At 42.2% G+C, this 13,484-nt stretch overlaps 1 protein-coding gene across 2 annotated transcripts in view; it reads right to left on the minus strand.

Annotated features, from left to right (window-relative positions):
- Positions 1-12,353, minus strand: part of OVCH1 (ovochymase 1) — a 161,345-nt gene extending 148,992 nt beyond the window's left edge. For both annotated transcript variants that reach the window (XR_003856433.1, XM_029599997.1), the window contains exons 1-2: positions 12,040-12,353; positions 7,983-8,078 (exon numbers count right to left, since the gene is read on the minus strand). Coding sequence is in view for 1 of the 2 variants with exons in the window: in XM_029599997.1 (XP_029455857.1) it covers positions 7,983-8,078; positions 12,040-12,100 (157 nt within the window). In the remaining variant the exon portion in view is untranslated. The remainder of the gene's footprint in view (positions 1-7,982; positions 8,079-12,039) is intronic.
- Positions 12,354-13,484: the final 1,131 nt, after the last annotated feature.

The following is a 13,484-nucleotide window of genomic DNA, read 5'->3' on the forward strand; positions in this document are numbered from 1 at the left end:
GACTGCACGGACGAGAGCTCTGATCGACATGCTGCGAACATCTTGCCCATTTTAACGGGCCCATGAGCAGCTGTGACTGCGTGGAATAGACAGCTCTGGCCAGCACACCTTGCCCGTTTTAACAGGCTTAACGGCTTGCTTCTATAATAAAAACTTCTTGTATAATGCCTGTTAGATATGTGAATCGTGTGATCGGTCTTAACGATCGATTTTGGCTGGGGGGGGGGGGGGGGGGGGGGAGGGAATCTGATCGTCGTGGTTTGTTTGTTTTTTTAAATCGTTTAAATCGTAAATCGGGGAGGGCGGGAAAACCGGCACACTAAAACCCTAAAACCCACCCCGACCCTTTAAAATAAATCCCCCACCCTCCCGAACCCCCCCAAAATGTTTTAAATTACCTGGGGTCCAGTGGGGGGTCCTGGTGTGATCTTCCACTCTCGGGCCATGGCTGCGTTAATAGAAATGGCGCCGGCGCTACCTTTGCCCTGTCATATGACAGGGCAAAAGTAGCGCCGGCGCCATTTTGGTTCCTCTCCCCCGACGTCACGAGCGCAGGAGATCGCTCCCGGACCCCTGCTGGACCCCCAGGGACTTTTGGCCAGCTTGGGGGGGCCTCCTGACCCCCACAAGACTTGCCAAAAGTCCAGCAGGGGTCCGGGAGCGACCTCTTGCACTCGTTGCCGTATTGCAAAATGGCGCCGGCCGTATGGCCGTATCTCAAAGTGGTCCCTAACCCCTACACCTCACCTTGAGTAACTAGGTGGGCCTCATATAGGGGTATAAATACCTATCTAGTATAGGGACATTATGGCTAGGTGTTCTCTCATGAAACTACTGATATGTTTCATTCGTAGGGGATTGCTATTCATTTTGCAGACCAAATAGGTCCCTATTTGTTGTGGATTACACATTCGTTGAAAACAATTGCACATCCGTAATAGGAAGTGTATTGGGGTTTAGGGCCTGGTTAAATATTTGCAGCGTTGCCTTTTTCAAAGTTGGATTGTTACTGTTTGTGTTCCATAATACAGCTGTAACTTTGTGCAGATTAGTTTGTGTGCATTACTGCAGATCCTGGAATCTGTTAGGTGCTGTATTTCTGTTTCCATTCCTCCAGTTTTGCACTGCATGCAGAGTGCCTTTTTTGGGTTTCCATTCCAGTTTGTCTCCATATTTGTAATCTGAGGTCTTTTTGTTCTTGGTGAAGGTTACGTCTGTGTATGTGACCAAGGTGAGGTATTTTACTAGCATGTAGGCATTCATATCACTTGTTTGTTGTATTTTCTGAATAGGACATTCATTGGTGGTAAATTGCTGTCTTTTCACAAGTAGGGCTATTGCACCTGGTAGTGTTGCTATTACTAAGATGACACCAGAAATATCTTTATTTGTATGGTGAGCTGTACGGGCAATGTCTTAGTTCTGCCTGCACCCATTGTTGGGGTTCCTGTGGATACAGAGTATATGTCTACATTTAGCCCCGTGACAGTCATTGTTCCGTGTGTCACGCATGTGAGTACTTTATGTCAGGTGTGTCCTGACAGATAACAGGTTGAGAACCACTTGCTTAGACAACACATAAAACTGAAGGTTCACTTGGCGAGGCCCAATCTGCATCATAATAGGCAAGGAAACTGATATGACACAAGGGGTAATTAAACTGGTAGTAGGGCAACCACATTGGCATAACAGTGACTAAGTTGACTCTTGGCTCTGGTCTGAACATTTTCTGTTGGTGAGACAGACTAGTACTATTAGTAGTGGAGAGGAAGCAGTATGGTGCAAGGCTACCCTCCTGATGTAGTGTTGTAACATTTCCTGGTCTCAGAGGAGAGACAGCCAAAATGATCCTGTGCAGAACAATAGAGAAAGATTTTGCAATCTTTGCCTTTGTTTCTCATCAAGCAAGAGTCAGGTATTATCTAATTGCATAGGTTTTTCAAGGATGGCATCCTCTGTGGTTCTAGAATGGGTTATGAAAGATTTTGAGGTCTGGGATCCACAAGCAAGGTCCGCTGGGAGTTCTTTTCATGAGCCTGTTCCTGGAATCTCGGGTCAATACAAATAGCCAAGGCAATGAAGTGCTTTGAGGGACGAGGAAGGTCTCAGGCAGCAACTTCATCTTATTTTCTCAGATAATCCCTGCCAAAACATGGTGGTTTGGCTATCTTTGCCCCAGCTAAGTTCAGAATCTAAGGTATGGAATTCTACCACATTCACCCATGAACAATTGATCCAGATAGCAGCTATAAGCTATTATAAAGATGCTTCATTGTGATTTATCCTCCTTCCTAACTTGTCCTGCTTTGGATCCTAGGAGGCTGCCATGTCTCACAGGCAACAGTTGGTTACATAGAAACATGACAACAGAAAGACTATATGGCCTATTTAGTCTGCCCATAATCCCAATTAATTAGCTTTATAATTCCCATCACTCAGAGATCCCTATATTTATCCCATGTTTCCCTAAATTCAAAACACTGTCTCCACCACCACTGGGAGGCTGTTCCATACATTCACCACCCTCTGTAAATAAATATTTCCTAAAGATAACTCCTGAGTCTACCACCTTTCATCCTCCTCATGATCCCTCATGTTTATGGAAACCTTCGAGTTATTTAAAATCTATCATATCTCCCCTATCTCGCCTTCCTCTAGGTGTACATACATGTTTAGATCTTCAGTCTATCCCCATATGCTTTAGTAAGAAGAGCACTGACCATTGTAGTAGCCACCCTCTCGACATCCTGTTTATATTCTTTTGACTGTGTGTCTCCACAATTTTACACAGTATTCCAAATGAGATTTCACCAGGGATCTATACAGGGCAATATCACCTCCCTTTTTCTTCTGACTTTTCTTCTCTCTTTGCAGCCAAACATCTTTCTGGCTTTTACTGTCACCTTTATTCACATTTGGCCACTAAGATCATCAGATACAATCACCCCAGATCCTTTGTGCTTAGAATTTCTAGTTACCTGTTAGACCCTGCCTGCACTTGTTTGCTCAGCACAGCCATAGACTTGAATGGGAAACAAATGAAATGGGGAAGTGTTTATTTAAATTCATGGGCACCCTCCAGTCATTTCCAGGGTCCACAAATGAAACAAAAATGGTCTCATTCATTGCATTTTACCTATTCGTTTCAAATGCATTTATGAATAGGTAAGATGCAAATTGCATTTTACCTATTCGTAACACACGCCCCTTCCCCATCTCTTCCAATCAGGGAAGGGACGCACCGGAGACACAACCCACCGCGTCTGCTGGGGATTTAATCTCCTGCTCCTCCTCCAGGCGCCCTTTTCGCCCCGTCCCCCGGACCAGACGACCATCTTCAGAATCCAGGAGAGGGAGCTGGGAGTTGGGCCTGCGCGACCGGCGCTAGAGCCCACCGGGGTAAGGCCACCAAATACTCGCTCTTCCCCCCGGGAAGCCCTCTCGCCGACCACGAGGCCGGACGCCGTTTCTCTCCCCTTCGGCGGCTAACACACGCCCCTTCCCCATCTCCTCCAATCAGGGAAGGGACGCACCAGCGACACAACCCACCGCGTCTGCTGGGGATTTAATCTCCTGCTCCTCCTCCAGGTGCCGCGCGCCCAAAGGAGCGCGACCTAAGGGGCCTGTCCCTTAGTGCGCCCCTTGGAGAGCCCCAGGACCCAGGACCAGCGCCTCCCCCTCTCACAGGCGACCTCTTCAATCAATGCTTCATTCCTTCCAACCACAACAAGCACATACCATCTTTCAGCCACTTTCTCTCTCAAACATCCTTCAAGCCCTCACCAGCAATTCACCCAAACTCATCAAGCTCACTTTTACACTCCTCCTGACCTTATCATACAGTCACCAGCACTCCTCATACCTGCATCACTCGTACTTCACCACGCCTCAGAAACTCTCTAAACTCACCCCAGGATACAATAGGATCTATCCAAACCTCATCTAACCTCACACTGGTTCCTACAAGACTCTCTCACTTACCTTGCCTTCCTGAAAGACTCATCGTTGAGGGAGACCCACGGGGAAGGCCCCCTGAGGGAGCTTTAAGACATAGAAAGGTCCACACAGCCAGTTTTAAAAATTCTTAGACCTTGGTCTATCTCACGCTACATCTAATACCACCACTGTCCTCATCACAGCAGCATCTCCACTCCCTCGCACTATACTTCCCCTGGATATCACCACAAAGATGCACCTCTTCGCCATACCTACAATCAAGGGCAAATCAAGAATATACACAAAACCTGCATTTCATCTCATCACTCGACAACAAAGACTAATCCCTATCATGATATCCCCAGTTACACAATTCCTGGGTCTCTCACTATTCACACTAACTTTTCAATGCTCAATCGCTTACCAGAAAAATGCACATCCTCAATGATTATCTTATAGAAGTTAACCCAGACATCTGTGCTATCACGGAAACCTGGTTAAAACCTACAGACATAGTACTAACGAACCAGCTTCCTACACATGCCTATGACCTCATCTCAGTCCCCAGACCCAAAAAAAAAAAAAAAAAAAAAAAAAAAAAAAAAGGAGGAGGGCTCCTCATTGCTGCAAAAAAAGGACACTGTCTAACCTTACAACAGAAAAATTTCACCAACAAACTCGAATTCTCCCTCTTCAAAGCTGAACAACTACAAATTTGCCTCATCTACGCCCCTCCAGGAACTTTAGACTTTGACCCCTCCCCTCTGATCGAGCTTATAGCAAAACACATCAACGTAGATAAACCAGCAATTATCCTGGGCGACTTCAACTTACATGTTGACACTTATCCACAATCTAGCAATTGCGAAACAGTTCTTTCATCACTCAGCCATCTAGGTTTCTCACAAATTATCAACAGCCCCTCTCACAAGACAGGTCACACATTGGACCTCATCTTCATCAACAACAGCTTTTCCATCTTCTCCAACCCCAATTGCTCTCAAGTCCCCTGGTCAGACCACAGTGTCATCCACACTACCCTCAAGATAAAAAAAACCCCCACCTCAAGCCTCCACTAAATCCACTATAAATTTCAGGAAACCGTGCCCACTGGACTTACTCAGCGAACAGATCTCCAATAAACTAAACCTACTGGACCTCACCGACGCAACCACTGCCACTACATCATGGATCAATCTCACTAAAAAAATTGCGGATCAAATCTGCCCAACGACCACCAAAGTAATACAACCTGCACTTAACAGAAAACCTTGGTTTACCCCGGATCTCAAATCCCTAAAACAAAAACTAAGAAATAAAGAACAATGCTGGAGGAAAAATCCATCCACCTCAGCACTTGCCACCTATAAATCACTACTCAACACCTACAGGAACGCCATCCACAAAACCAAGAAAGATTTTTATGCAAAAAAAATCCACAATTTTGTCTTCGACTCAAAGGCACTTTTCTCATACGTCTCATCACTTACCAAACCATTACCTCCTTCCATCCCGGACCACCAAGCACTCAACAAAGCCAATGAACTCGCCATATACTTCAAGGCTAAAATCTCCAACTTAACACGTCCTCTCTCAGTCCACAGCCCCACACCATCACCCCACCTCCCAACCTCAACAAAACTTCAGTCTAGAGTCCTTCGAACCCACCTCCGCACTCGAAATCGAAAACACCCTCAAGAAACTCAAACCATCCTCCCACCCTTCAGATCCATTACCCACAAACCTGCTTATCGCCATCCCGAATACCATCGCAAAACCACTGGCAGAAATCATAAATACCTCTCTATCTCAAGGCATAGTACCCAACCAGTTAAAATTGGCAATTCTCAAACCTTTACTAAAAAAACCAAACGCCTCTCCAAAGGACCCAGCTAACTTCTGGCCCATCGCAAACTTACCTATGATAGCCAAAAACTGTCAACAAGCAACTTTCAGAATACCTCGAAGATCACAACATACTCTCCCCAGCTCAGTACGGCTTTCGCAAATGTTTAAATAACGAATCCCTCCTTCTCTCACTCACGGACACCATCCTCTTAAACCTGGAGAAAAAAACAACCCTACCTGTTGGTGCTTCTAGATTTATCCGCAGCTTTCGACACGGTAAATCACACAACACTCATAGACCAACTAGCAAACATAGGCATTAAAGGTTCCGCACTTAACTGGTTCAAGTCCTTCTTATGCAACAGGTTCTACAAAGTTAGGATAAATAATAAAGAATCTCATCCTATCCTGTCAGATCAGGGAGTCCCTCAAGGCTCCTCCCTCTCACCCACGCTGTTCAACATCTACCTCATCCCACTCTGTCAACTTCTCTCAAATCTCAAACTCACTCATTATCTTTATGCGGATGACATACAGATTCTCATACCGATTACAGAATCCCTGCAAAAAACTATTGCCCACTGGAACAACTGCCTCCAACCAATTAAACAACTACTCTCCAGCCTCAATTTAGTGCTGAACACCAATAAAACTGAGATGCTCATTATCTCCCATGATTCCCACATCAACCTAACAAGCATTGCTCAAACCTCAAGTTCTAACATCAACTTCTCACCAGACATCAGGAATCTAGGAGCATGGCTAGACAACCAACTAAACCTTAAAAAATTCAAACACCACCACAAAGGACTGCTTTTACAAACTGTAAGTCCTCAAAAAGCTAAAGCCTCTCCTTCATTTCAACGATTTCCGTCTAGTACTACAATCCATTATCCTAACCAAGATTGACTATTGCAACTCTCTCTTACTCGGTCTCCCTACTAATACAATAAAACCCTTACAGATGGTACAGAACGCCGCCGCTAGAATCCTTACAAACTCCAACAAAAGGGAACATATCACCCCCATTCTCTGCAACCTACACTGGCTACCTATCAAGTTCAGGATCCTCTTCAAAGTCCTTATCATTCATAAAGCCATCCACAACATCTCTCCCATCAAACATGACACAACTACGACCCCACACATCCTCCAGACCCATCAGAAACGCTTACAAAGGCACACTGTATGCCCCACCTTCAAAAACCTCACTAAGGAAACGAGCCCTATCTACCACAGGACCCCACCAATGGAATGCTCTCCCCCCAGACCTAAGACTTGAACCCAGCCATCCGGTGTTCAAAAAAAAGTTAAAAACCTGGCTCGTCAGCCAAGCATTCATAGACACATAAGCAGATTCCAATTGATCTCTCCCCATACTTTGGCACGCCTTTTTCTATCTCCCTCTGTATAAATTTGAATCCTTAGTCAAGCAGCAAGTCAAACCTCCCATAAGTAGCTCTCTTTGCGAAACTTACTCAATTCAGTTCCTCGCTATAACACCCTCCCTTATTTCAATCATGTATAACCCTTAAAGATTTATGTATACCCTTAGAAATATACTTATATTTATGTACAACCAGGAGAGATTTGTGTATAACTATGAAAGATTTACTACTTAATTGTTTTTTTGGAGTTCTTTTGTTTCCTTTGTTTTTAATTGTTTTTAATTGTTCCTTGTAAAGCCCTTGGGCGTCCACTAATGCCCTTGGCTTTTTCTCTGTTACATGTAAACCGGATTGATTTGTATATTGTACAAGAACTTCGGTATATAAAAACAAAAAATAAATAAATAAATGAATTCAAATCCCTTGTAGTTTTTAGAAAAATGCCCAAAGCAGATGAAAACCACACATTAAGCAACACCACACTCCTCCTAGATCTGCAAATTGCTATCCAAGACCATATGTAGGGGCCTTTTTCAGTTTTCATTTTTTCCACAGGAATTTAGCAGTTGTTTTTTTACATAAAACAGGAGAAAAATCAACATAAAAAGTTATTTTTCTTCCATTGTTTGTTATAACACACAAATTCCTGGGAAAATTAAAAAAAAACAAAACTGAAAAACAAAGGACCCTAGCCATAGGAAAGATATAATGCAGAGAAAGTTGGAAAACCAACATAGGGTATCCCAGTTTACCCCAGAGGAAAATTTCAAAAACAAAGGCACACAAAGCTACTATAAAAACATTTCATACCTTGCTCTGGGTTCCCAAAAGCCTCTTTAGTGTTCTGGTTCTTTTGCTTTGATAGTGATGTCAGCAAATGTTCCACATCTCCCAAATCTGCATAAACTGTGTTACAAGACCAAAAACACAAGTTCCATGTTGGAGAAGATTACAGCTCAAAGCTAAATGACATTTTATTTTTGATTCTCACAAGTAGCTAATAGAAAGTTACTGAGAAAAATGTTATTCAAGCAGACTGAAAAACAAAAAACAAAAAGAGAAACCTCAACTGAAAAATGGAACCAAATAAATCTGTAAAAGCATTCAGCAACAATTCTAAATTCAGATGGTAGCAATTGAGACTTTGCTGAGCTGCTAACAGGGTTTCCCAAATCTATTCTCCTGACCCTATCACCACTCAGGTTTTCAGGAGCTCCAAAATGAATATGCAGGAGACAAAGTATAGGCAAATTTATTTCCAATGTATCCACATTTTTCTCCTGAACACCTGATTAAGTGTGGCATCACCAAGACAAGTTTGGGAATTCCTGTGCTAGAGCTGGTGTTTAAGATGAGAGCAAGGCGTTTTATTGCAGCGATTCTGTAGTGTGCGCTAGTCCTACCATTTCTGGAGGAGTGAAGTTGCATTCTCTGTCCAGTTTTATGGGCAAAATAGGACTGAATTCAAATGGGAAAAAAAACCCCAAAACACCAGCTTAGAGCCAACTAGTCAAAGAAAGGCACAGAAGAGGTAAAAGTTATGGATTAAAACAAAACAAAAAAACACAACAGGTGGTGATGTGCAAAAATATTCACAACAAAAGTCAACACAAAATGTTGCCTTTATGGAAAAGGCAAAGATATTTCCTGCTGCCTCCTTTCACGTAGAATATTCTCACCTTTTTCTATATTTATTAACCTCCTTAAAAATGGGAGTATATAGAACTGGTACAATTTATTGTTTTGGGGCACATTTACCCATTGAGCATAACCGTAAGAGCTGAGGAAAAAATGGAGAAGTTGGGAGTTTCTTACAGCCACAAGAGGCAGCAGGATCAGTCCTTGGAAACCAAGATTTGTATTTACTTATAGGCATTTGATATTGCACCTTTACCCTACTGGTAGGGTCAAGGTGGATTAGATAGAAAACTCCTCAAAACAATATACTGAGTACATAATATATGCATCCAACAGATAGGAAGTAAACGGCAGGCAGGGTACATTGAGTAGGAATACTGCATGCCTATTGAGAAGCAGCAATTGTCAGAAGATTATTATTTATTATCTTAGATCAAATGAATGTCTGTATATATCACATCGGTTTACATTCAGGTACTGTAGGTATTTCCCTATCCCCAGAGGGCTTACAATCTAAGTGTTTTTTTCTGTGGGATATTGTGGCTTAGATAGGTAGAGAAAGCAGCCTGGTAGCTGGGCAGACTCTGGAATGCTCATGGTCACGAGAGATTGGGTAGAGATTAGGGGAAGGCCTGGCTAAGAAACTAAGCTTTGATTTTATTTATTTATTGTTACTATTTATGACCTAGGGTAGTTTTGATGGGAGTGCACTGGCTTCTAATGAAAGGGCGGCTGTAGTAAGTATTATTCTCCTTACATACAAAATGGGAAACTCTTAGTACATCTGCCACTAAAGCAGCAACTGATCTTCTCCAAGAAATTAAATATTTTATAAAAAATTCTGTCATACAAGGTTGCAAAGCAGCCTTCTGCCTCCATTTAGGGTCACCTATGCCACAACAACTTGCAGTCCAGCAGGAGTGTTATGATAAGAAGTTGCACTACATCTATCACATGAGGCATCTTGTTGAGAATGAAACTATAATCAAAATCAGAGCTAGCCTAGTGGTTCAGTGGCAGTGCTGTGCACAGCCAGGGGGAAACCCAGAGTTCAGCTGATCAGATCTTCTGTTCTCCAGATTAGCCAGGGATGCTGAGGAGGCAGCATTCACATCCCCTAGGGGAAGATGTTTTGAGTCATCATACAACAGCAGCACCCACTGCCTGAAGTCTGGTCCATGACTGCAGGCTGAGGCAGGCAAAGGAGATAGCAGATGCATGTAAGAAGTGCAGGTCTCCTGCTAGCTGGAGAGGATCATCCCAATGTAATGTTAAAGCATAGGGCACCCCACTTGTAACACAGAGTCCCATTTAACTTTATTAATGTATTTATAGTTTTTAAAATAAGCTTACCTAATACCTACCCACTTTTAATAGACTGTTCTATACAGAAACCTACTGTATTTAGTAAGAAATCTGGCTCTCAGAAGAAGCCATGAAGAACATAATCACTTTTATAGAATCATGGCATAAAGCTGTAGCAAAATAAGCCACTGCACTTGTACAATCAGAAACCAGATCTCATCCAGATTTGTACTAGGCAGCAACAGAGCCATCTGATTTAAGTCAGACATGGAAAGTACAGAAGTTCCAGTCAAAGGAGCTGCATTACTACTTGAAGGTCTGTTCCAGCAACAGAGGAGCTGGCTTGCAGCAGCTGGGATTATGGACAGGAGTCCTAGCTAGAAGGGCATAGTTGATACTTCTAGAACTTGGAAAGTGAGAAGGTTGAAATGGCTGCATGCCTCAGAATAGGAAATATTTCCCCAAGCCAGAGTGAAGCCTGCAAAAATGCACTTCTCTACTGCCCCCCCCCCAATAAAGACACACACTCTCCTCCTCTGGACATTAGCTTTGGAGAGAAAGAGCACCCTATAAAAGCAGCCAATAGATGTAACAGGGAAAAAGTATTCAAAAGAAGCTCAATCTTAAATATTAAAATAAAACAAAGGAAAGCGGTAGTTAAAACATCCATAGGGGTGGAAAGAACCACACTAAAAAAAAAAGTATTTATTTAACCAATATCTCAGAAGAATGCAGCATTCATCCTGCAGGCTCCAGAAAAGTAAACTAACCCTGCAATGCAGCTAAGCAAGACACAAGGGTCTTAGCTCCTGTCAGAACCCCTCAGGTCAGGGCAGCCAACACGTGCAAGAAAGGCCGATCGAGGAGCCAGAAGAAAAAGAAACGAGTCTTCACGAACACCAGCTGTTCGGAAATCTACTGAATCCCTCCGGCAGCTGAGCGTGAAGGACAAGACGGAAGGCAAGGAAACGGTTTTAAGGGCGTCCTCCACACATTATTCGGATTTAGCAATGTGACCTTTCGCTTTTGCGTTACAGAATCGTTTGGCTTCTCAATAACATTACACGTTCAGCCTAGCTTTGAGCAGGAATTCTTCGGCTATTTTGGAGGATGGTTTTGTTCTCCGCTTCCTCCATTTAACAACAACTACATGTTTGATTAAAAAGTGAACTTTATATTGACTACAGCATAGGGATCGCGAATACTCTTAAGTTAGTCAATGGGTGTAGAAAGAAATCCAAGGGGTAGATTGGGCTATGGGAGGCGAGAGAGCAGTTCTAACATTTTTCTTTTTCCCCTCTGACTGAAACAAACCTGGGCTCTTAATCAGGTTTTCAGGCGATCCACGATGAACGTGCAGGAAACAAGTTTGTATCCATTGGAAATACGTTTGCCCATACTGTGTCTCCTGCATATTCATCGTGGAGCGCGCGCAAACCTGAGGGGGTGACAGGGTCAGGAGAATATTAAACACACACATTTGTAATTAAGATGTTACACAAAAACACTTTTTTTTTTTAGTACTCCAGTCTATTTTTAAGGCTTTATTTAAATCTGTTTGTAAATGAATCTGGATGTGAAATAGTTTTAAAATATTAAACTCAAAACCACTTGAATCTCTTTTTAACATTTAAAGTATGAGGCAGCTACGGTGTCCCTGATTTGACAATGCACGATATATAGTTGAAAACAAGAGTTTAAATTTCTGTTACAAATAGCTTTCCAATTCAGTTTGGCCAAGAAATTTAAACAAGGTCCGAACCATATGAGTGTTGAAAATTAACATGAAGTTAGCCGATGAGCCTACAGTCATGGCTACACCAAATCGGAAATCAAATGAACTCGCCATCTCATACTGTTCAGTTTTCTTTCAGAGCTTCCAGTTAAGTAATCCTTAAGAAGACATAATTTATAATAAACTTACCATGTTGCATACTCAGCGTTATAAAGAAAAGGGGTAGAACTTGCAGGCAGGTTAAGCCCATTGCTCCTCCCAAATTCCAAATGTTATTTTCAAATCTCTTATAACATATAAATATTGTGCAGCACCAATTCTAGCTCACTTTATTAAGTTAGAAAAGCTATGCGATGGTTGCCAGACCCATTAATAGCTTTTGGGGTTTGCTTTTTTTAAAAGGCTGCTGGGTAATGAACAGCAGGTGCTAGTAAAGGGCTTCGGTAAGCGTTTGCCAAGCTCACTACTGCTTCAATTAGAGACGGTGTGGTGAGGGGAGAGTGTCTGGTGCCCTATAACAGCACGGGGGGGATAGAAAGAATAGTTTTGTTCTTCTGTCTGATCCCTGGACGGAGGTTTTTAGTTTGTTTTGGGGGGGTTAATTTTTTTTTTTGGTGTGATTTTTCCTGAATAGGCTTTACTTGCCTTTAATTTTCAATTATTCTGTTGCTTTATTTGCACTTCTTACTCTTTCATTTCTCCTTTGTGGCCACCAAAGGTCAATAAAGAGAGAAACCCCTTTTCACTAGGATAGGTGTGCAGCTGTGTTCATCTTGAAAAGCTCTTTTGAGCTCTTACCTATATTTCTTTCAAACACTCTCAACACTCAAAAAATGTGGTGAAGCAGTTTTTATTTTATTACATTTTGTAGTTATAGGGTAGGTATAAAAAAAAAGTGATTGTTTCTACTCTTGATTTTTTTATAGAACTACTCGAGTGTGGTAGGTATGATTCTTCTGTAGCTCTTCATTTAACTCCTGTTTATGATTTCTAAATATTCTTATATTCCACCTAATACAATATAACCATTAGAACATAAGAACATGCTATACTGGGTCAGACCAAGGGTCCATCAAGTCCAGCATCCTGTCTCCAACAATGGTCAATCCAGGCCATAAGAACATGGCAAGTTCCCAAAAACTAAATCTCTCCCATGTTGCAGTGGCTATTTTCTAAGTCAACTTAATTAATAGCAGGTAATGGACTTCTCCTTCAAGAACTTATCCAATCCTTTTTTTAAACCCAGCTACACTAACTGCACTAACCACATCCTCTGGCAACAAATTCCAGAGTTTAATTGTGTGTTGAGTGCAAAAGAACTTTCTCCGATTAGTTTTAAATGTGCCACATGCTAACTTCATGGAGTGCCCCCTAGTCCTTCTATTATCCAAAAGAGTAAATAACTGATTCACATTTATCTGTTCTAGACCTCTCATGATTTTCTAAGCAGACTACCAGCAGAATAATATGTAATAATAAATAGGGCACAAAGTAGGCAGAGCTATAACCTTTTCCCATTCCCACAGGGAAATCCTGGAGCCTAGAATATTAAATCAGCAATAGATTCTTCAACGTATCTTTAGCTTACCTGTTTCTTGGCTTTAGTGTTACTCCTTTGCTCTTATTCCTAGCTC

The sequence above is a fragment of the Rhinatrema bivittatum genome, chromosome 4 (assembly GCF_901001135.1).
Source record: "Rhinatrema bivittatum chromosome 4, aRhiBiv1.1, whole genome shotgun sequence".
In the NCBI taxonomy this organism is placed as follows: Eukaryota; Metazoa; Chordata; class Amphibia; order Gymnophiona; family Rhinatrematidae; genus Rhinatrema; species Rhinatrema bivittatum.